This window comes from Cricetulus griseus, assembly GCF_003668045.3.
Source record: "Cricetulus griseus strain 17A/GY chromosome 1 unlocalized genomic scaffold, alternate assembly CriGri-PICRH-1.0 chr1_1, whole genome shotgun sequence".
In the NCBI taxonomy this organism is placed as follows: Eukaryota; Metazoa; Chordata; class Mammalia; order Rodentia; family Cricetidae; genus Cricetulus; species Cricetulus griseus.
In genome coordinates, this window is record NW_023276807.1 from 59,138,314 (window position 1) to 59,160,794 (window position 22,481).

General features: G+C 38.1%; 1 protein-coding gene across 1 annotated transcript in view; it reads left to right on the forward strand.

Moving 5' to 3' along the window:
• The window catches only part of Adam18 (ADAM metallopeptidase domain 18), a 48,209-nt gene that overhangs the window by 59 nt on the left and 25,669 nt on the right, over positions 1-22,481 (forward strand). The window contains exons 2-11 of the mRNA XM_027395313.2: positions 598-674; positions 2,997-3,052; positions 5,191-5,269; positions 5,734-5,810; positions 7,333-7,501; positions 10,319-10,384; positions 13,984-14,055; positions 14,253-14,419; positions 15,187-15,268; positions 18,608-18,744. Of these exons, the coding sequence (XP_027251114.1) occupies positions 598-674; positions 2,997-3,052; positions 5,191-5,269; positions 5,734-5,810; positions 7,333-7,501; positions 10,319-10,384; positions 13,984-14,055; positions 14,253-14,419; positions 15,187-15,268; positions 18,608-18,744 (982 nt within the window). The remainder of the gene's footprint in view (positions 1-597; positions 675-2,996; positions 3,053-5,190; positions 5,270-5,733; positions 5,811-7,332; positions 7,502-10,318; positions 10,385-13,983; positions 14,056-14,252; positions 14,420-15,186; positions 15,269-18,607; positions 18,745-22,481) is intronic.

Below are 22,481 nucleotides of genomic sequence, written 5' to 3' on the forward strand. Positions count from 1 at the left end.
CCTGCGAGCATCTCACTCCTTCCATTTTGTGTTCCCTTAGCTGAGAGAGGATACCATTGTGTTCCTGGATTCCTGCTGATGCCCTTCCTCCATCTTGCCCCATCTCTGGCCCCACTCCAGGTCCCACCCCATACCCCGCCCCAGCCCGAACCAGGTGAACCCAGGATAAACATGGTGGCTTCTGCTCTATATTCCTATCTGGACTAACAGCAGGAAATCCAACTAGTCTTTCGAGTTCCCTGTATCCTGGGAAGTGGGGTGCAGTGCTTGTGCACCATCAGCACCCTCTCTGATTGCTCCCCAGATCCCTGAGAGACTCCGGCCTCAGCATGATTCTGAGGAGGAACAGGGTGGCCAGGTTGAACGTTGTGTCTTTTGTGTATATCTAAATCATTTCAGTGGGTCGTTAGCATGCCATTGGAAGTTGTGCATTGAGGAAGAGAGGGGGTTTATTACAAGCAAGTTCGTTGGCCTTACTGGAGCTCTGAGTGTGCTCAGGAACGCTGGCTGGAATGGGAGTATTATGATCAGGAAAATAAACCAAAACAAAATTCAAAACCCCAAACAACAAAAGATACGTTCTGTTTTTTGCTGCAGATTCCGAAGGAATATGTCTGCATGTCACTGTGCCAGTGAGGATAGAGCCACGCAAGGTCGGAGTTTCAGAAGGGAAGGTCAGTCTTCCAGGTTTCCTACTCACTACTCAGGTCTGAGGGTGACCTTTGGTTGACCATTGCATTGGTCCAGAGCACCCTCCATTGTAGTCACTTGCACAGCACAGCCTTTTGTTTCTGTCCCCGAGTCCCCTGCCTCCTCATTGTCTCCCGTGCCTCTTCCCTCTCCCTAACTCTTTTGAAAGTCTTTTTGCTATTGTTGTTGTTCTTAAGTTTCAAGAAATAGTGAATATTTCCCAGTAATCATTCTGGTAGAAAAAAAACAAACAAAAATATAAAGCAGATTAATGTAAAATTTGCATGACGATGACCCAACATGTGAATTAAAAGCATTGTTAGTAGCTACTAAACAATAAATTGATTTTTAGTAAAATTTGGACATGTAGAATTAGACAAATGTCAGCACAAGCAGAATTAATTTAGAGTTAGGATTACATATACGTGTGTGTGTGTGTGTGTGTGTGTGTGTGTGTGTGTGTGTGTGTGTATACAGACAGGCTGGGAGATAGTTTGCCTGCCTTATTCTAGATAATGAAGGCCCTAACAGCCATTATGCAGTAGGAAATGCTTTTCATCACTGAGAAAAGGGAGGGTTCAATTCTTGACTGAATTTTGACATATTTTTTAAATTTGGAATTATGTATTCTTTTCTTTTGATTTTTTAAAATTTAGTCATGGGGGCTGGAAAGATGGCTTCAGTGGTTAAGGCACACTGACCACTCTTCATTGTGGCAGTTCACCACTCTCTGTAGTTCCAGTCCCAGGAGAGCTGATACCTTCTTCTGTCCTTCCCAAGCATTGGCCATGTCTCCTGCACAGACATACATGCAGACAAAACACCCACACACATCAAACAAAGAAAATAAATAAAATTATTCAAAATTTACTTACCTACCCCACTGTGCCTGTGTGTGGGTGTGACTGGATGCATACATGCCAGGGTCCCTTTGTGAAGCTTAGAACAATCTGAGGAAGCCACTTCTCTCCTTCTACCCCTGACAGTCCTAAAGACAGAGCTTAAACTGTCAAGCGTGGAGGCTGCTACCTTTACCTGCTGAGCTATCTTGACAGCCCTTATTTGCAGTTCTTGAAGCTGCTTTTACTATGATAGAGTCTACTTCTGAAAATGATTTTTAAACCTCCATTGAGCTATTCAGATATGTAAGAGTACATATATGGAATGTACATTTTGACGAGTATTGGCATCTGATTTACCATTAAGACAATCAATTTACTAAATTGACATGCTTTCTAAACTTGCCTTATGTACTTCGGTGCTTTTATTTGTGTGTGGAACATGAACATACAATCTACCTTCTTTAACAAATATTTACATGCTGTGTGTGCATCAGTTCCCTAGAGCTGATTCATATTGCGTAACTTAAACTTTATACCCTTGAAGCCACAGTTCTCTAATTTTTCCCTCTCTCTGGAGCCTGACAACCAACATTCTCTTGGGTTTCTCTTAAGTTTGGCTTTTGTAGACACATCATGTAAGCACAGCCTTATATTGATCATTCATTAACTGACATATTTTACTTAACATTGCAGTGTCTGGATTCATCCAAGTAAATAACAGCTCTGCCCAGGTCTGGGTTATGAGTCTCTGATTTACAACTGTGTGTTCTTGAACTTCCTGGGTGTGTCTACTCATCAGCAACACTACCTGTGTCTCCCACAAAGTTCACAGGTTCCATTAGTTTAGCTTGTAATAGAGTTGCTGGTTTGGTGTCTGCATCTGTAGACACACACACACACACACACACACACACAGTGACTCTGCAATCACTTCCCAGTTTGCTTGGTTTTGTGTAACATGGAGGAGGAGGAGGATAAACATTGTTGTTACTTAGTAACTCCTGATATTTGGGAGCCCCATACCGGGGCTATGGCATTGCTTAGGCTGTTTTTTAATCCTTTGTAGTTTTATATGTTGGAAGTTATGTATAATATAATATGCATCTGTTTATAAATTGTTTATTTGTTCATTATATTTGACATATAACACAAGCCCTCAACCATTCCTTATTTACTTTTATTAGAAATGCATATATTATCAGATAAAAGAAATTGATAGAATATCAGTAATGCTAAATTACATTTTTCAAGATATATTCCTTTTTAAACATTTCAATCAACAAACTAAATCACACTCTTCCAAAGTCAACCAACTCTAAAATCTTACTAATTAACACAATGGATTCTAAAGAATATGTTCATTTTTAATGTGCTGAGATATTTTTATTAGCTTGAGTGAAAAATAGTGTCTTACATCAAATATGTCTGCATTACTAAATTATGTATCAATTTGCTCTATTTTAGGTGATTTATGTCATTACAATTGATGGGAAACCCTACTCTCTGCATCTCAAGAACTAGTAAGATGTATTTTTTTTCTTTTAGAAAAAGTAAATATCTATGCCCAGTTTTTACTCGTTTAAAGTTTATATCCAATATTTAAATTCAGTAGTGCAGCATAATGGTCAATCCACTTTCCAATTTGGGTTTATTAAGTCCTGAATTTTAGGTGTATGAAGCTCTTGTATTCAAATTTTCAGATTTACATCTTAAATTGAGAAATAAATTATATATTTGGAACTCTTCAGTTAGGTATTCCCTTGTACCCAAGCATGGTTAGTTGCATGGATTTCTAAAATCAAATACAGTCAGTAATCAAGTGGCTGTTGTTGGAAAATTCAGGTGGGGTCAATTTTAGGGTACACTAAGTATTTCAATGACTTAAAACAACCTTCCTTAGTAAGTTTTACATATAAAAAATCTCCTGAGTCAGCTTCAGCAATCTCAGTGCTGTGCAGTAGTGTTTCTGTGGTTAAATAACAGCTCTCTTGTAATTTTGGTCCATGTCTGTTCCCACCCACAATTCAAAACACCAATCAATCTTTCTATATCATCATTGCATTTTCTCAGCATTTTCTATAAGAAGGATCAGGTGGTCTCTTTGTAGCCTCAGGGATTAACAAAGATGTCTAACAACTGTTGTTTGTCTTCCTTTTTGCTTTGTGGCTGAGCAAGGCTGCAGAAGTTATCTTCATCCATGACATCTGCCAACCTTACACTGGCCTTTCCTTCTTCTGCAATGCATTCCACTAAAAATGATTAGAAATTTTGATAAAGTTATCACCGTCCTTCAGGATTATTTTCAATATCATGGTTGTATTTTAGTCTTCATTTAGTCATTTATTTTCTACCAGTTGATGACATTTGTCATAACTGATCAATATCTTTTCCATAAAATGCTTTTCCCATTGGACTCTAGAATATCATCACTCCCTGGCCCTGGTTTGACTCTTACCAGTATTCCTAATTATGTCATTTTTCTCTGCACCACCTCTTTGCAGATTCTTCTTCACCATTATGATCTGAAGATACAAAATGAATCTTATGTCAAATGTGTATCAGTCAGCTACTGTTTTAGTTCAGTCTTGTGGCTATGTGTGTGTTCACTGACCATTAGCTGCTTGTGATTTATAACCATACATGATTCCATTGCAATGGGTGCTGCACTCATTTAATACTTATTTCATAATCACATGTTTTTACAATTCCTGTTGCTAACTTGCTAAAAGTGAACCTCTGATGCTCTCCCCAAATCTGCATTTCTCATAACCATCTTAGTAAATGGCAAGTCATCTCTTCTGGTTTTCAAAAAAAAAAAAAGAAAGAAAGAAAGAAAAAGGAAAAGGAAAAGGAAAAGAAAGGAAATAAAGAAGAAAAATATATTCTTGGCATCTCTTACTTTTGCCTTTCCCAAGGTTCAGTGCTTTATGTAAGCCCATGTGGGCCCCACAATGATTTTCATCATCATTCAAGACTCCATCAGGGATGGCCTGGGTATTAGTCTTCTGACTGGCCTCAGCTTCTGTGTATTTGCAGATTGTTCACAACATAGCATTGAGTTTGGCTCTGTTAAAATGTTGGCCTGCTACTATCTTCATTTACCCCAACCCTCTGGGACTGCACTCACCATCTTTCTTGTTACTGCACATAGTACCCATTGTTACACTTCATATATGCAAACCTATTTCTGGCTCAAGACTCTTTCATTTTATCCCAACTCTTTGTGAAAGTCCATATGGCTTGTTCTTTGTGTCTACTCATCTATTTCATGAGCTTTGTCATGTCATCCCATATACTTTGGTGTTATCACCCTATAACAACCAGGCCTTGTTCATATAACAATACATTACTCTGACTGTCTGTTGTTTAGCACTATATTCCAGGGACCAGAGAAGGGACTGTCATGTGGTGGACATATTTGTGAGTATTTGTTCATGAAGACATACACAGAAATACCTGATAGTGCTCTCCAAGTGTTGAGCTCTCCTGACTCTGCCCATATATCAGTTTTTAAACAGAATTAAAAAATATATACCACACTAAAATTACTGTAATTAAATCATGCTATTATAGTAATCTATTGCACTTAACATTGTTTTATTAGTGTGTATTTTCACTTTAAATGATGACTTAAATTCTATTTGTTGGTTTCTTCTAGCTCATTCTTATCCCAGGATTTTTTGGTTTATACATATAATGAAACTGGATATTTGTATGATGACTCTTCACACTTTATGGTAAGAATCAGAATGTCTTAATATTTGTTATCTTTTATTTTGTTGTTCAAAGGGATGTACAGTACACTTAGGTTATGGTCTCCCTTTTAGACATTGTTTTCGTTTGCGGAGATTGAACCCGGGCCTTTGTATATCCTAGGAAAACCCTATCATTGTGCTACTTTCCAAGCCCCATGTTGACACTAATTCAAATATTTTACTCCTTGGAACTGTGACCTGTTGTGTGGATGACTTCTATACATGGGAAGGTGGTAGAAAAATGGAGAAACACACATGGGCCAATTAAAGGAAGCCCCTCAAATCTTATTTCCTGAGAGTTTGCATTAAAAATTCTACATAATTCATGATTTAATATTATCAAATCTTTTGCTATGGTGAGCCTTCTAAAATATTTGACAGCACAGTTTTGTTGTTGTTGTTGTTGTTGTTAAAATAATTTGTTTCTTTGCCCATGTGGTCTGCAGACACATTGCCATTACCGAGGATACATTGATGAATATCCAAACTCCATGGTGACACTCAACATCTGTTCTGGCCTCAGGTAATAACAGGTTCTCTTCATTCATGTTAACATCTGAACTTTAGTTGTTACTCAAACTAATGCATTGAGGGCATCCTGAGTGGAAGTGTTTCCAGGATGCTGGGCAGGAAGGTATAGTTTGGGAAATGAGAACTTTAGAACACTTTAACAAGGTGGTTCTCATAAATGGGTTGTGACCCCTCCCACAAACCTCTATCTACTGTTATGAATCATAATGTAAATATTTTTTGGAGATAGAGGCCATTGGTCAGCTTTTTATTTTTGAATTCTATATAAGGTAAGAGAGAGATTTACATTAATCTTCTACTAGCAAATATCTAGTTTTCCCAACAATGTTCATGAGAATGTCAGATTTTCCTCCAACCTAAGATGTTGGCCTCTTGTCAGGAATCACTTGGCTATAGATGTGTGGGCTGATTTCTGGGTTCTTGGTCCTACCCCCATTGGTCTATACATCTGCCAATAACAAGGCATTCTATTACTATAGCTCTGTAGCATCACCTGAAATTCTGTATTTTGATACTTTAAGATTTCTGGATTTGCTCACAATTACTTGGATGATCAAGGTCCTTTGTCCTTCCACATGAATCTCAGTTGTTTTTTCCAATATTTAGATTTTTTAAAATAGAGATTTACAAAATCTATAGATTTCCTTTGGTATTGTGTCAGAATCTCTCCTGTCTGTGACTGTCTCTTGTATTTGTGTTTCACTCAGTCACTGTGGCAAGGTGTCTCTAGGGGCCCCAAACTGTGCCTTTTCTTGTTTCCTGACCCAAAGAATAGTGTGTTTCCCCAAAGCAGTGCCTTTTCTAGATAGTTCCTGGTTATAGTTTTCAGTGATGCTGAGAGATGGGAGGAATTTGTTATCTGAAGGAGTCGTCCCTGCCAGGCCACATTTTACATGGTATAAAGCTTATAAGAATTGGGGATTACTCCTGTACCAGGCCTGTTGGTCTGTTGTTAGCATTGCAGCGGTGAGCTTGTACCATGTCTCAGCTTGGACTTTTTGGGTCCGGGCTCCACCCACTGCAAGGGAGCCAAGCTTGAAGCTGCCTATGACTTTGTATTTTGCTCCAAGTTGCCTTTCTGATTCCATTTCTCTCTTTTCCCAGAGCACCTCCCCTTTCTTCTCTCCAGAGAACTTCTCTTGTTCCTCTTATTCCCTGAAACATATGAAGTGGACTTTAATTTTGTCCCACTGTTCCAGGACCTAAATAGATCTGGTATTCTAATACTGTCTTTTAAAAGGAGTGTAGTTCAGCATAGGGTGGTGTGTGCATGTGATCTCAGCACTTTGTATCAGAGGCAAAATGATCCAAAGTTTGAGGCTACTCTGAGCTATTCTTCAAAATTAAGACCAATAATGGTGGTTTTAAATAGTGGTACCTGCAAAAGCAAGTCAGGGGAAAATATATAAAATCATTTGTTTCACCATGGTTTCTTGTTTCTCACATTCCAGATGATAGCTTGGTGGGGGAAGTGCTGTGCATGGTTTTGGTAATGATTGCCTTTCTGAATTCAGGGGATTCCTGCAGTTTGAAAATATCAGCTATCGAATTGAACCACTGGAATCTTCAGCCAAATTTGAGCACATAGTTTATCAAGTGAAAAATGGCAATCCAACGCTAGCAGAAAATTACAGCCAGATTTGGCAAACAGACCAGCTTGAAACAGGTCATTTCATTGCACAGGTAACCATTGGGGTTCTGATGGTAAAGAACACCAGGGAATCAATCCTGTCATTCATCAGTCATGAAGAGAGACAAGACCTATGAGTATAAATAATACATTTCATACCTTTTTTTTCTATGCCTTGACATAAAGCATTCACATTTCACACAACCTGGAAGATCACCTAGTATTATTCTTCACATTTGCTGCCTTATGATGCACTTGTTTTCATGTTGGTAATTTTCAAAGAAAATATTTGTTATTGAAAACTATTGAACAATGAAGGAAGAATAGCCACTATTTCCAGTAGCCTGCTGAAAGTGCTTTCAACATTTCATATGTAGCTTTACAAACTAATTGGAGATATTTTCTAATAGACAATCATTTCTATATTACTGAAAATGGAAAGAAATGTTAGTAAGCTTTTAGCATCAATTAAACTATGATTTAAATAGGGTTCATCAATAAGCTTACCTAGGAAGTACTGTTACATAGAAATAAGAAAATTAGTTGAGGGGCTCTGTGGTGATATCTTGCTTGTACAAATAAAGCATATCTGAAGATCAGAGGATGGAGCTTGCCACTAATAACTATAGAGGTCTGTAGGTCTGTACAGAAACAGGAAGTGAGATGGCTGGGCAGAGAGTGTATATAAGCAGGAAGAAACAGAAACTTGCTCTCAAATTCATGGCTTCTTATTTTTTAAATGTATTTGTTACACACACACACACACACACACACACACACACACACACACACACACACACAGAGAGAGAGAGAGAGAGAGAGAGGTTTATAAATACAGCCCACTGAGGTCATTCAGTGTTGCACATGTGTGTTTAGAGCAGACCTCTTAGGATTGGCTAACCTTTCAGGAACTCACAGCAGCCACCAATGCCTGGAGTTCTGTTTCAGAGGGTGAAGCTCTCATAGGGAACCTCTCATGTCATAGATGTTTTGAAGTGAAAGTTATGTTTTGCAATAGTTTTTGTATTTAGGTCTTGATGATGGTTTTGCGTATGTCTTCCCTGACTTCTTTGCATGTTAACTTTCATTTTTAGAAATCTCAGTACATAGGACACATGAGGAAGGGCCTAGGCCTGGCCCAGGATGATGTGGTAGACTTTGGGGAGCCCTTTTTGAGTGCCTTTCCCTGCCTGGGGAGTGGAGGGGGGATGGCTAGGGGCAGGTGGGATGTTGGGGGGGAGGGGAGGGATAGGGAGAAGGGATTGACAAAAATGAAACCAGGTAAATCTATGAAAGAAAATAAAATGAAAAAATACAATAAAGTAAAAATGCTGCTCTGTTACAATAAGTCTTTCCGCCAAAAGCCGCTGAGCCCCACTGCCACATGTGTGCTTTACGCCAGCCACCTGCCTGAGTTAGGCCAAATGAATACACAGAAACTTGTATTAGGTACAATGCTGCTTGGCCAATGACTAGGATTTCTCATCCATTAGCTCAGTCTGAACTATCATAAACCTATATATTTTAATAAGACTTATCTTATCGGACGCCTTATTGGCGTCCCTCCTTGCCAGTGGATCATATCCTGCCGCTGGAGCAGGTGTGGAGGGGAAAAGAGGCACGCTTCCTGTTTCTCCTTCTTTAAATATGAGTCTCCTTGCTATGTCACTTCCTGCCTGGATCATCACTTCTCTACTACATTTCCCAGAATCCTCTTTGACTCCTAGTCCTGTCTAACTTGCTATCTCATTGGCCAAACAGTATTTTATTTAACAATCAATAAGATAAACATACACAGTACATTCCCCATCATCTCCTCTTTTCTGTCTAAATACAAGAAGGATAACTTATGTTTTATAATAACTGAAGAAAACTATAACCATAACTATCTGTCTTCAATTCTATCAAAGACCACAGAAGGATAATATATAAACTCTAGAATTGAGAGAGACATCTCACTACCTGGACAGTCACCCAAAGTTCCTCTGTAATGTTGGGACATCCATCTTCAACCCATAGGCCATAGTGTGTCTGGCACACTTCTCCATTTCAACAGGAACCCTTCAATACTGTCTTGTTTTGTAAGTTCAGCAGTCACTTTCTTGTGGGTCCTGAATGTTTAGTTTACACAGCAACAAACAGTCTAGGCAAGAGCAATTTCTTGCCCAAATGGCTAATCTTGCCATGTTGAAAGCAAACTCCATAATGAGTTTCTTCGATGCCCATCCTCCTTTCTGACGTAATTGGTGTGTCAGGAGCAGTTGTGTCTCACTGCCAAGAATAACCCTAAACCATTTAAATGCCATATTTCTGTAGGTCTTTGAAAGGTTTGAAGAATACCTAACCATCTCAAATACATCTCTGTAAATCTAGAAAACCTAACCTAATTATAAATTCTGACTATTACAAGTAAAAGATCTGTATAAACACAATACCTAAACAAGAGGAGACATATACATAATGCCCGGCCTTAGCTTGGCTTATTTCTTCCAGCTTTTCTTAACTTAAATTATCCAAACTACCTTTGCCTCTGGGCTTTTATCTTTCTCTAGTCTATAATCTTTACTTACTTCTTACTCGAGGCTTGCTGTGTGGCTGGGTGACTGGGTGGCCCCTGACGTCCTCTCTCCTTCTTCATCTTTCCCTGATCTTCTCTTCCCATGTTTCTACTCCTATTTGATGTGGGAGGTCCTTCTTCTGTATGCTGTGAATATATGTTTCTCTTATTGGTTGATGAGTAAAGCTGTTTCAGCCAATGGACAGGCAGGACATAGCCAGAAAAGAAGCAGGCGTGGCTACAGGTTCCCCTACACTGGTCAAAAAAAAATCTCAGTACATATTAACAATTAATATTTTTGCTTGTTTTCTAGGATAAAAATCACTCACAATTATTACCTCAAAGTCTGAAACTGCACATTATAGTGGGAAAATCTTTGGTAAGTCATTCTCCGTCCTGCATACTTTCTGGTCCCCTTCCATCTCATTTCCATCTCTTCTCTCCCTCTCCTATTTCCCTTTCTTTTCTGTTCACCTCTTCATTCCGCTACCCTCCTCCATTTCTTCCCTTTTCCTTTCCTCCTTCTTAATTAAAAATTTAGAGACAGAAATAATTTGTTTTCTTTGAAGTCACAGGGGTTTTAGTTTGTTATTCATTCAATATTGTCTGTTTTATAAAATTTGAAATTTGATTTTTAAAAGACAGCTAAACAGTAAGAGAAATATCTGTGATGTAGTGTATGTTACTATAAACAATGTGAAAAATAGTACAATCTTGGAAGGTGCCGTAGCTGTTCGACATTCAGAGCACAAATATTCCTAAGGTAAATAGTGAAGAATTTAACAGATGCACACAGTTGTAGGAACCCAAAGCAGGAGTCTCTGAAATATGCCACTCTGAGTGATAGATGGGTTGATGCAACTGAAATGGATGTAACCACCATTCCAGGATTGTAGGCTTATGGGAGGACCAAACAAGGTAGCTGAATCCCAGCTTAAGGCAAACTTGTGTTTCATTCCATATGTAGCTGGGAGATACTGAAGGATTTGTGCAGCATGACAAATGGAATCAGTTAAGACTGCATTTTCAGTAATGTGGAGGGATTTAAAGTGGTCAGAGATGGGCATGTAGGGCAGAGGAGAGTGTGATGGAAGAGATAACTAAAGTCCCATATGGAAACCTTTTCCAATTTATATATGCATATAAAGGAATTTAATTTGAATTACTCGACACAGGAGATGATACTCTTTCCAGAATCCAAAGGTTGCAAATAAGTTTCCCAGTGCTAATTATGGGATACCTCCCTTTGTGTTCTTGGTCAGAAGTGTCCTGGAGACCCCAAAATAATGTAGGCTATAGAAAATGTTCTTAGTTGCCCACCAGAAGTTGCTGGTGAGACCTTATTATGGAAGACAGCACATATATTGGGCATAAAACATAGAGCATTAGAATTCGTATTGACCAGGAAATGTCTTCCTGGTGGTTAGCTTCCATAGTAATGGCAAGGGCTGGGGGAAAGGCCATCAACAGTTTCACTCAACTGTGTTCTCTGTGAACTACATAGTGACCAGTGTGGCAAAATATGCCCAGAGGTGCAACAGTGGCATACATGTTATAGGAGTAACCAACAACTATTTTTTAAAAATTGGATTTAGGCCTGTTCCACAGGAGAAAATGCATGCCTAGTACTGTAAGTCTGGCTAAGTACCCATGGTTGGGGCTCTCACAGGCCCCAGGGACCAACTATACATATTTTATTATTTCTTTGATAATTTAATATTGTATATTTTAATTATATTTGCTATTTTGCTAAATGGACCATATATCAAGTTGCCTTCTAAATTCATATCTATATATCTGTAGGTCACTGTAGCTTTCATATCTCATTAGAGAAGTTTTCTTTGTACAGTTCATAGTGTTTAACAAGGAAGCTCACAATTGATCAAAGTGTAGCTAATAACAGTCAAAGTGCTTGGCCATAAATGGGACATCATATCACACACACACACACACACACACAGAGAGAGAGAGAGAGAGAGAGAGAGAGAGAGAGAGAGAGAGAGAGAGAGAGAGACTCATAAGAGACAGGGTTGGGGAAGACTGCAACAAAACAATGCTTTCTGGTCAGAACCATTTCTCTCATGAGCTCACAGAAGTTGTATTTTCCTTCATGAGACCTGATCAAGCTGGTCAACACTCGAGTATGGACTGGGAAGGGATTTTTGAGCCCCCGTCCTAAGTGAGGAGCTATAGATAGTTGATGGCTCCTAGGGGACAAAGAGTCAGGTTTTTTTGTTTTGCTTTTGATTTTGTTTTTTGTTAAGATGTGGCTCCTAGTAGGTTGCTCATGTTCTAGTGGATGGCCCACATCCAAGGAAGTACAAGCTGAATTCCACAGGTTATAAAAAATAAAAAAGATAAAGAAATGAAGAAAGAGAAGACACAAATTTGAGGGGTTGAGAATAGGATGGATTTGGGAAGAGTTGGGGAAGAAGTGGGGGTGAGTATGATTAAAATATACAATATTAGTTTCTCAAAGAAATAATAAAAATATGTACAGTTGGTCTTTCTTTGGACCACCAGCTCCCAAATAATGTGGAGACTTCTTATTAAGTATGAAAGGTTTGTCTTAGCTTAGGTTTGTTCCCAACTAGCTCTTAAAACTTAAATTAACCTGTTTATGTTAACCCATGTTCTGCCACATGACTCGTTACCGTTCCTCAATAGCTTACGTCTGATTTCCTCGACATCTTGCTGGCGAATCCCTAGCCTCTCAGATTCTTCCCAGAGTTCTTACCTCTGCCAGGAAGTCCCACCTATTCTCTCCTGCCATTCAACTCTTTATTAAATCAATCAGAAGGTGTCTTAGGGAGATTAGGTAAAACAGAGACATCTTCACACAGTATGATCCAATGTCACACACCAATATGTTTAAAGGAAGAGTACAGATGTAGAGAAGAGCTAAAAGGGTCCACTATAATTCCCATCTTTTGGAGAGTATAGTGAAGAGGATTTGGGAAATGTTGACCAGCAAATTGTTGCATGACTCATATCTTATGTTCATGCTCACAGAACCTAACTACACAAATCCATATTCTTTTTCCAATTGAAAATTGGGGAAATGGGCCTGGCGCTTCTAGCCCAGGGTCCACAAGAAGACAACAGGTACAGCCTGGCGCTAACCAGGAGCCTGCCTGGTGCCTCTGGTGCCAGGCTGTCGGGCCCATTATGGTAGGTGAGTCGGGAGGTAGAATTGAGAGTTGGAATGGTTCATGGGCTGGGGAGAGTAAGGGTTCTGAAGAGGTGAGGGTGCTGAGGAAAAGGTCAATGTGAATGAACTGCTTGCCACCTGAGTCAAAGGTGATGTCTGGGCCTGGGCTAGAGCCAAGAGCCAAGTCTTGCCTTCTGTCCACTTAGAGAATCGTTGTAATGCATTCATTCAACAGGATTTTCCCTACATATTGTGATGATGTTTGTCTTTTCTCCTGAGGACTGACTTTGAATTTCAGTTATTTTTTCTGTTCCTTCATGTATTTTCTCTTCTTCATTTGCTGAGCATGCTTTGAGAAGTCCTTGGATTCCTGTTTCATAGGCAATGTCTGGCTGCGGAGGTCCAGTTATCATGGGGTGGAATCCGCAGAGCTGTGTTAGAGTTTCTGGTTTCACCCATTCTGCTTGAGAGTCTTAGAAGTTTACACTGAGTCTGTTCTAAATGCCAGTGTGTTCTTGGGTCTTTGTTTTTAATAAAAATTACTAATTAAAAATTATCATTATGCAGTTAGATAAGGTATAATTACAGTATTGATTACAAATAATTATAGTTTAAATAATATAAATTATATTACATATGATTATATTATGATTAGTATAAAATTATAGTTGTAATTGGCAAAATAAAACTTTAATAAAAATAAAAACTATTAGCATGTAAAAATATGTGATAAAACCTATGCTTGTCCTATATTGCCAAAATTATCCGGCTGTTGAAAAATTACTATCATATTTAACAAATCCTAAAAAAGGTAATTTGTGTTTCAGTATGATTATATGGGATCTGACATTACCGCCGTAACACAGAAAATTTTCCAGATTATTGGGCTTGTCAACACAGTAAGTTTTTAATTTTTCAGATGTCTAATTCTATGAAAAAAACATTGACTTTAATTTGCATTTTATGAGTATGGAAAATTAATGACTTGAATATATTTTGCTTTCTCAATGTTCCCACTACTCTAGCCAACTTCTTTCTGTATTTTTAATCTAATAGTTGATGACTTTGAAACATACACTGTAAATCCTATTCCTAGATGTTTGCTCAGCTGGAGTTGACTGTTGTGTTAGCCTCCTTGGAACTGTGGTCAGATAAAAATCATATTTCTACTGATGGAGATGCTAATGATATTTTACAAAGACTTTTGGACTGGAAACAAGACTATCTTACCGTACAGTCCCACGAGATAACACATTTACTTATGTGAGTAGGCAGCTCTCTGCACGATAAACATATTAATAATTAATAATTCCATTAAGGTCAGTTTTTGCATTTGTTATACTCCAGTTTTCCATAGGACACTTTGAAGATATATATATATATATATATATATATATATATATATATATAGAGAGAGAGAGAGAGAGAGAGAGAGAAGGTGATGGTTTAAAAATTAAAACAATGATGGCCAATTTTATGCTAGCTTATTTTCCTATTTGAAGTAGAATTAGTGTGAGCAAACACTGAATTTCATTAATTTATATGATATCAAATTTATTGCAAAATATGTCTAATGAAAAATATAAAAATTGTTTATTTAATTTCACCCAAACAGATTTTTAATATATCTCATGTCTACTTTTTCATGAGGATAGATTTGTGTAGTTTGTTTTGTGATCATTTAATATTAAATAAGTGCTTGTGTTTAAGATAAGTAAAATTTCTTCTTCAACAAGTTAGAAGTTCTTTTCCATACTTTTCAACTTTTAGTGGCCTAAAAAGTTGCTGCATAATAAGGGAAAGTTAGTAGCATTTCAGATAATAGAACATCAAATCTGGGAGCTAAGTGAAGAATTGATATCAAATGAATAATTACAGTAATTTGGACATTTTGCATACTTTATTAGATATCCAGATTGGACATTTATATATTCCTCAAGTATTTTTTTTAACTTCATGAGGAGGTAAATGTATGCTTATATATTATGGTACACAATTACACAATGCCAAGTCAAACCATCATGGTGTAGTTACAGGAAACACCCGAAATACATTGGAGCAGCATCGCCAGGTGAACTGTGCAATAAAAGCTATGCTGCGGGTATTGTCATGGTATGTAGTTTTCATTTTTTACTTACTGCTTTTCAACACCTGTATACCATGTAAGTGTTTATGTAGTGGTTAAACAGTTTCTAACAGTTGGGTTTTTCCTATATATGTATAGTCATTATTATTCTGCTGGGACAAAATTGTTTGAATCTAAAAATGTCCCAGTGCATTACAAATTTTAAGCATAATTAGTGTAGTACAGATTAGTATATTCTGTCACTAACTAGTTGTGACATTTACTAAAGTTGCCTAGGATTTTTAAGTAACTCAAACATTAGTTCAAAAGTAGAGACACCTCCATGTGTCCAAACTCAGAGAGTAGCAAAAGTCATCAACTTGTGTTTGTCATCTCATAACACTTTGTGTTGTCTGCATAGATTTCATTTTATTCTCTTATGAACCAAATGATGAACTAATATTAATTGCACAACAAGTGGCTCTTCCCAAATTTAATAATTGTATCACATTGGTTTGTCCAAACTCTTTAATAAAATATGTCTGCCTTCCTCCATGTTTGAGAAAGCCCTCTTTCTCTACTCTAGAGACATTCTGGGCAGAGTTTTCCTTTCTTACCACTGTACACAGGACATGATGCACAGCTGGGATTCAACAATACTTGCTTTGTCTTCTTTGAAACATGCGCATTTCTGTTTTACATTCCACTGACCCACGTCTCTACAACTGACTGAGGAAAAGAAGACAGTTGTCATAGGAGCTGGGTGATGGAGAAGGAATTTGATTCTTTTAAATTTTCAGTTAATTGTAGTATTTGAAAAATACGTAACAAAATATATGTATATACATACATATATATGTGCGTGCACTCGTGCATACACACACACACACACACACACACACACACACACACACACACACCTTGGAATTTGCTAGTCTTTGGTATTTCCCTTGGGAACTTAAAGCCATACTTTTTTCCTGCACATGATTGTAGCTTGCATCTTGTATAGCAGCAGTTCTCAACCTGTGGGTCATGACCCCTTCTCTGTCTAATGACCCTTGTGCAGGGGTCACATATCGGATATCCTGCATACCAGATATTTACAGTATAATTCCTAAGAGTACATAATCTTTACTAATTATATGTACACATTTAAAATAATTTTGCTTCAGTTTTTCTTCTAGTTGTAGTATTAGATTTCATTCTGCAGGGTTTCTAAGCCCTTCTTGTTATCTCAGTTCTTCACCCACAGGCTCTCAGATTCAGAGCCTTCTCAGATCCTGCTCCAGGCTGTCTCCATGGGAACTGTGTGTCCTTTTCTTCCTTACTTCCTGGCTTGTGTGTATCTCAGGGCAGAACTCATAGTGATGGCTTTGTGACTGAAATTATTTTAAACAATTTATCTTAGAAGTTGTTTTATTTTGAGGAGTCTCTTCATCTTCATGACTTTAACCAACAGTTTATATCAGTTAGATAATTGTAAAAGAAGAAGACCATGACTCCTTCATTACTGGACATTAAGACTCCAGATTCCATATTTTACCTCAAAATCTGGGAACATCAAATGTCAACACCAGAGATTTCAGACTTAGCACAGACATCAGAGAAGCATACCTATTAGCTTTTTTGTTTCATATTGATAGAATGTTTTTCTTTTAAAGTACACACATGTCTACAATATAATGAGGGAATTACCAATATGGAGTCAGTAAAAATATAAGGGTATTTATTAGGGAGATGCCTTACTTACAGAGCTACCTAGCCAGCTGGCAGGGCAGGAGTAAGTACAGCAAGCCATTGATGAAAAGGAAGAAGGGAGTTCCACATGCTCACCCCTCACTCTTAAACCTTCTCTACATCACCCTGACCATGCCCTCAAAGGCATGCCCAGGCATACCTGTAGCCAGACCCTAGCAGGCATGGTTACAGTGTCCCCTACAATTCCCCTTTTAATCAAAAAGAAGATTAACAGTGTAAACTATCCAAAATTAACAATCATAAAAAGGTGAAATATAAGAAGATACAACAATCAGCTTATGTCACATCATAACTATGTCTATTTTAACTAAACCCTAAAGTCATCTGAAAGAGGTGTCCAAGCCTGAACACCTCCTTCCAATCCCAACCATAAACAATAGGAAGCTATCCCAAACTAGGTGTATATTATCCTTAGTGACAACAATGGGGGAAAGGGTGCGTAGCATCCTCCAAGTTACTTCCTGCTGAAATGGGATGGTAATAACCTCATGGGGTCCTGTAGGAAGAAAATGTTAGTTCAGTGAAAGTCTCAATTGGATTGTGTCTAGTCCATGTTAGATGGGATTTTCTTGATCTGAAGATCTTGCTTAAAATCCTAAAGTCAGTACTGGAAGCTCTGGCTGGAGTGTCAGTTGAAATGGAGCAAGTTGGATCCAGTGCAGTCGAGGAGGTGTGGTCCATTTTCTTTCGGGGGCATCCAGGTATTGCTGTCAGGCAGGTCTTCATTGGCTGCGTGGGATTCAAACATAAATGTTAGCAGAGAAATGTTTGCTTGTGTATGTATGCATACTGGGAAAGGCAACCATGGGAGAATAACAATTATGAGAGGGTTATATAATAACCTTGAGAGAAAGAGCCAAGAATAGACAAAGACAGTCCCCAACTTTTCTCTTATTCTGTATTACATCAATTGGCTTCTTGATATAATATAGAAACTCTAAAGTTTAGTTAAACAACATGCTTGGATTTTAGAGGAGAAAAGTCAAATCCACCTCTAAAGCCAGCATTGATTTAATTTAATAGGGACTAGGAAATAAAGAGAAATAGAGTTCTCTGAGAGACAGCTGTAAAGTTAACCATATGGCATATTCCTTTTGTTTGAAGTTTATAGCTACCCTCTCTTCTTAAGTATCTACCCTTTGACTTCTGAAGATGAGTTTTCCTGTGAAGATAAAAGCAAACCACTTCCCTTTCCTTTGGGAGGTTTCTATTTAGTTTATGAGATATACCTTAGTAGAATACCTGTCATTTGTCCTCCTCGAGAGGTTTCTCCTTCTCAACTCCAATCTTGATCAACTTTGATGGTATCCAAAGTTTTTCTTCTCCTGTGGAAACAAATGCAAAACTCCTTCCCCAATGTAACACATGTCCTGGTTTCCATACAGAGGTTAGTGCATGTGTAGTTTTGTGGAACATATTTTTAAAAAATCCCTTTCATTTAAAGAATGCACAAATAAAATTTCATTTAAATTAAGGTAGCCAATTACCATAACAAAGTAAATTGTTATAAAGTATGCTCAATATAAAAAGAATTAGAATATAAAATTTTGTGATTACAAGAACATTTATCACTTGACTTTGTTTTATTATTATATAATACTTTTTCTCTTCAATCTTCTCTATTTTAGTATCCAGAAGACATAGGGTTGGAGGGAATTTCAGTGGTTATCACTCAATTGATTGGCTTCCACATAGGATTATCATATGACGATGTCAATAATTGTTCCTGTTCCAGAGCTCCATGCATAATGCAACAGGGAGCATTGTAAGAATTTTTATGATGAATTTTATTTTTAGATTTATTTATTTATTTATTTATTTATTTATTTATTTATTTATTTATTTATTTATTTGTGTTTTGCCTGTGTGTGTGTGTGTGTGTGTGTGTGTGTGTCTTTATGCCATGTGCATGCTTGGTTCTTACTAAAAACTGAATGTGGATGCTACCCAGGTCCTCTGCTTATAATTGCTGAGCCATCTTTCCAGCCCCTAATAATGACTAATTTTATGTATTTTCTTCCAATTATGATTTCATGATTTGATGACCATTGAATTTTTTTTTACTTTTTAAACTTAAATTAGAAACAAGATTGTTTTACATGTCAATCCCAGTTGCCTCTCCCTCCCCTCCTCCCCTACCAACCCCCTTACTAAAACCCTACCTATCACATATCCTTTCTGCTCCCCAGGGAGGGAGAGTCCTTCCATAGGGGGTCATCAGAGTCTATCATATCCTTTAGGATAGGGCCTAGGCCCACCCCCTTGTGTCTTGGCTCAGGGAGTATCCCTCTATAGAATGGGCTCCCTAAGTCCACACCTATGCTAGAGATAAGTACTGAACTACTACAGGAGGTCCTGGAGATATCTGAGGTCTCCTCACTAAAACCCACGTTCCTGGGGTCTGGATCGGTCCGATGCTGGTATCCCAGCTATAAGTCTGGGGACCAAGAGCTTTCCATTGTTCCAGTCATCTGTTTCTGTGAGGTTCACCAGCCTTTTGTCTGTACCCCTTTGCTCATCAGTCCTTCTCTGCAACTGGATTCCAGTTCATTTCAGTGATTAGTTGTGGGTGTCTGTTTCTACTTCCACCAGCTGCTGGATGAAGGTTATAGGATGGCATATAAGACAGTTATCAACTCATTATTAGGGGAGGGCATTTAAGGTAGCCTCTCCTCTGTTCCTTAGATTGTTAGCTGGTGTCATCTTTGTAGATAACCAGACATTTCCCTATTGCGTGATTTCTCTGTAAACCTAAAATGGTATCTATTATGGTATCTCCTTTCTTGTTTTCATCTATTCTTCCCCCGACTCAACCTTTCTGCTCCCTCATGTCCTCCTCACCCCTTCTCTTCTCCCCTTCTCATTCTCCTATCTCCCTCCCCCTCCTCCTGTGTTCCCAATTAGCTCAGGAGATCTTGACCCGTTCCCCTTTTCAAGGGGACCATGTATGTCTCTCTTAGGGTCCTCCTTGTATACTAGCTTCTCTGGCAGTGTGGATTGTAGGCTGATAATCCTTTACTCTGTGTCTGAAATCCATATATGAGTGAGTACATACCATGTTTGTCTTTTTGTGACTAGGATACCTCACTCAGAATGGTTTCTTCTAGTTTCATCCATTTGCCTTCAAATTTCAAGATTCCATTGTTTTTTTTTTCTCCTTCGTAGTACTCCATTGTGTAAATGTACCACATTTTCATTATCCATTTTTCAGTTGAGGGGCATCTAGGCTGCTTCCAGTTTCTGGCTATTACTGATGCCATGAACATCGTTGAACAGATGTGCTTGTTGTATGAATGTGCTTCTTTTGAGTATATGCCTAAGAGTAATTGCTGGATCTTGTGGTGGACTGATTCCCATTTTCCTGAGGAGTAACCGTAATGATTTCCAAAGTGGCTGTACAAGTTGGCACTCCCACCAGCAGTGGAGAAGTGTTCCCCTTTCTCCATATCCTCTCCAGCATAAATGTCATTGGTGTTATTGATTTTAGCCATTCTGACAGGTGTAAGAGGGTATCTTAGAGTTGTTTTGATTTGCATTTCCCTGATGGCTAAGGATGTTGAATACTTTCCTAAGTGTCTTTCAGCCATTTTAGATTCCTCTATTGAGAATTGTCTATTTAGTTCTATACCCCACTTTTTAATTGGATTGTTTGGTGTTTTGGAGAATAGCTTCTTGAGTTCTTTGTATATTTTGGAGATCAACCCTCTGTCAGATGTGGTGTTGGTGAATATCTTTTCCCAGGCTGTGGGCTACTGTTTTGTCTTGTTGACTGTGTCCTTTGCCTTACAGAAGCTTCTTAGTTTCAGGAGGTCCATTTTATCAATTGTTGACCTCAGTGTCTGTGCTACTGGTGTAATGTTCAGTAAGAAGTCTCCTGTACCCATTAATTCAAGGGTATTTTCCACTTTGTCTTCTAATAGTTCCAGTGTGCCTGGATTTATGTTGAGGTCTTTGATCAATTTGGACTTAAATTTTGTGCATAGTGATAGATATGGATCTATCTGCAACCTTCTACATGCTAGCATCCAGTTATGCCAGCACCATTTGTTGAAGATACTTTTTTTATTCCATTGTATAGCTTTAGCTGCTTTGTCAAAAATCAGGTGTTCATAGGTGTGTGGGTTAATCTCAGGGTTTTCAATTCTATTCCATTGGTCTACCTGTCTATTTTTGTGCCAATACCAAGCTGTTTTCAAGACTATAGCTCTGTAATAGAGCTTGAAGTTAGGGATGATGATGCCTCCAGAGGTTCCTTTATTATACAGGATTGTTTTGGCTATCCTGGGTCTTTTGTTTTTCCATATAAAGTTGAGAATTGTTCTTACAAAGTCTTGAAGAATTGTATTGGGATTTTGATGGGGATTATATTGAATCTGTAGATTGCTTTTGTCAAGATTGCCATTTTTACTATGTTGATCCTACCCATCCAAGAACATGGGAGATCCTTCCATTATCTAGAATCTTCTTTAAACTCTTTCTTTAGAGACTCAAAATTCTTACAGGACAGGTCTTTTACTTTTTTGCTTAGTGTTACCCCACTATTTTATGTTGTTTGTGGCAATTGTAAAGGGTGATGTTTCTCTGATTTCTTTCTCCACCAATGTATCGTCTGTATATAGTAGGGCTACAGATTTTTTGAGTTAATCTTGTATCCTCCCACTTTGGTGAAGGTGTTTATCAGCTGTAGGAATTCCCTGGTAGAGTTTTTCGGGTCACTCATGTAGACTATTATATCATCTGCAAATAGTAAAAGTTTGACTTCTTCTTTTCTGATTTGTATCCCCTTGATCTCCTTTTGTTGTCTTATTGCTCTAACTAGAACTTCAAGGACAATATTGAAGATGTACGGACAGAGTGGACAGCCTTGTCTTGCCCCTGATTTTAGAGGAATTGCGTTGAGTTTCTCTGGATTTAATTTTGATGTTGGCTGTCGGCTTGCTGTATATTGCTTTTATTACGTTGAGGTGTGTTCCTGTTATCCCTGATTTCTCCAAGACCTTTATCATGAAGGGATGTTGGATTTTGTCAAAGGCTTTTTTGGCAACTAGTGAGATGATCATATGGTTTTATTTCCCTCAGTTTGTTTATATGGTGGATTACATTGATGGATTTTCATTTGTTGAACCATCTTTGCATCCCTGGGATGAAGCCTACTTGATCATGGTGGATCATTTCTCTGATGTGTTCTTGGATTTTATTTGCCAGTATTTTCTTGAGTATTTTTCATCAATGTTCATGAGGGATATTGGTCTATAGTTCTCTTTCTTAGTTGTGGCTTTGTGTGGCTTGGGTATCAAGGTTACTGAAGCCTCTAAAAAGAGTTTGGCAATGAACCTTCTGCTTCTATTGTGTGGAATACTTTGAGGAGAATTGGTTTTAGCTGTTCCCTTGAATTTTTGAAGCCATCTGGCCCTGGGCTTTTTTTGGGTGGGAGACTTCTGATGACTGCTTCAATTTCATTAGGGGTTATAGGTCTATTTAAGTTGCTTATCTGTTCTTGAT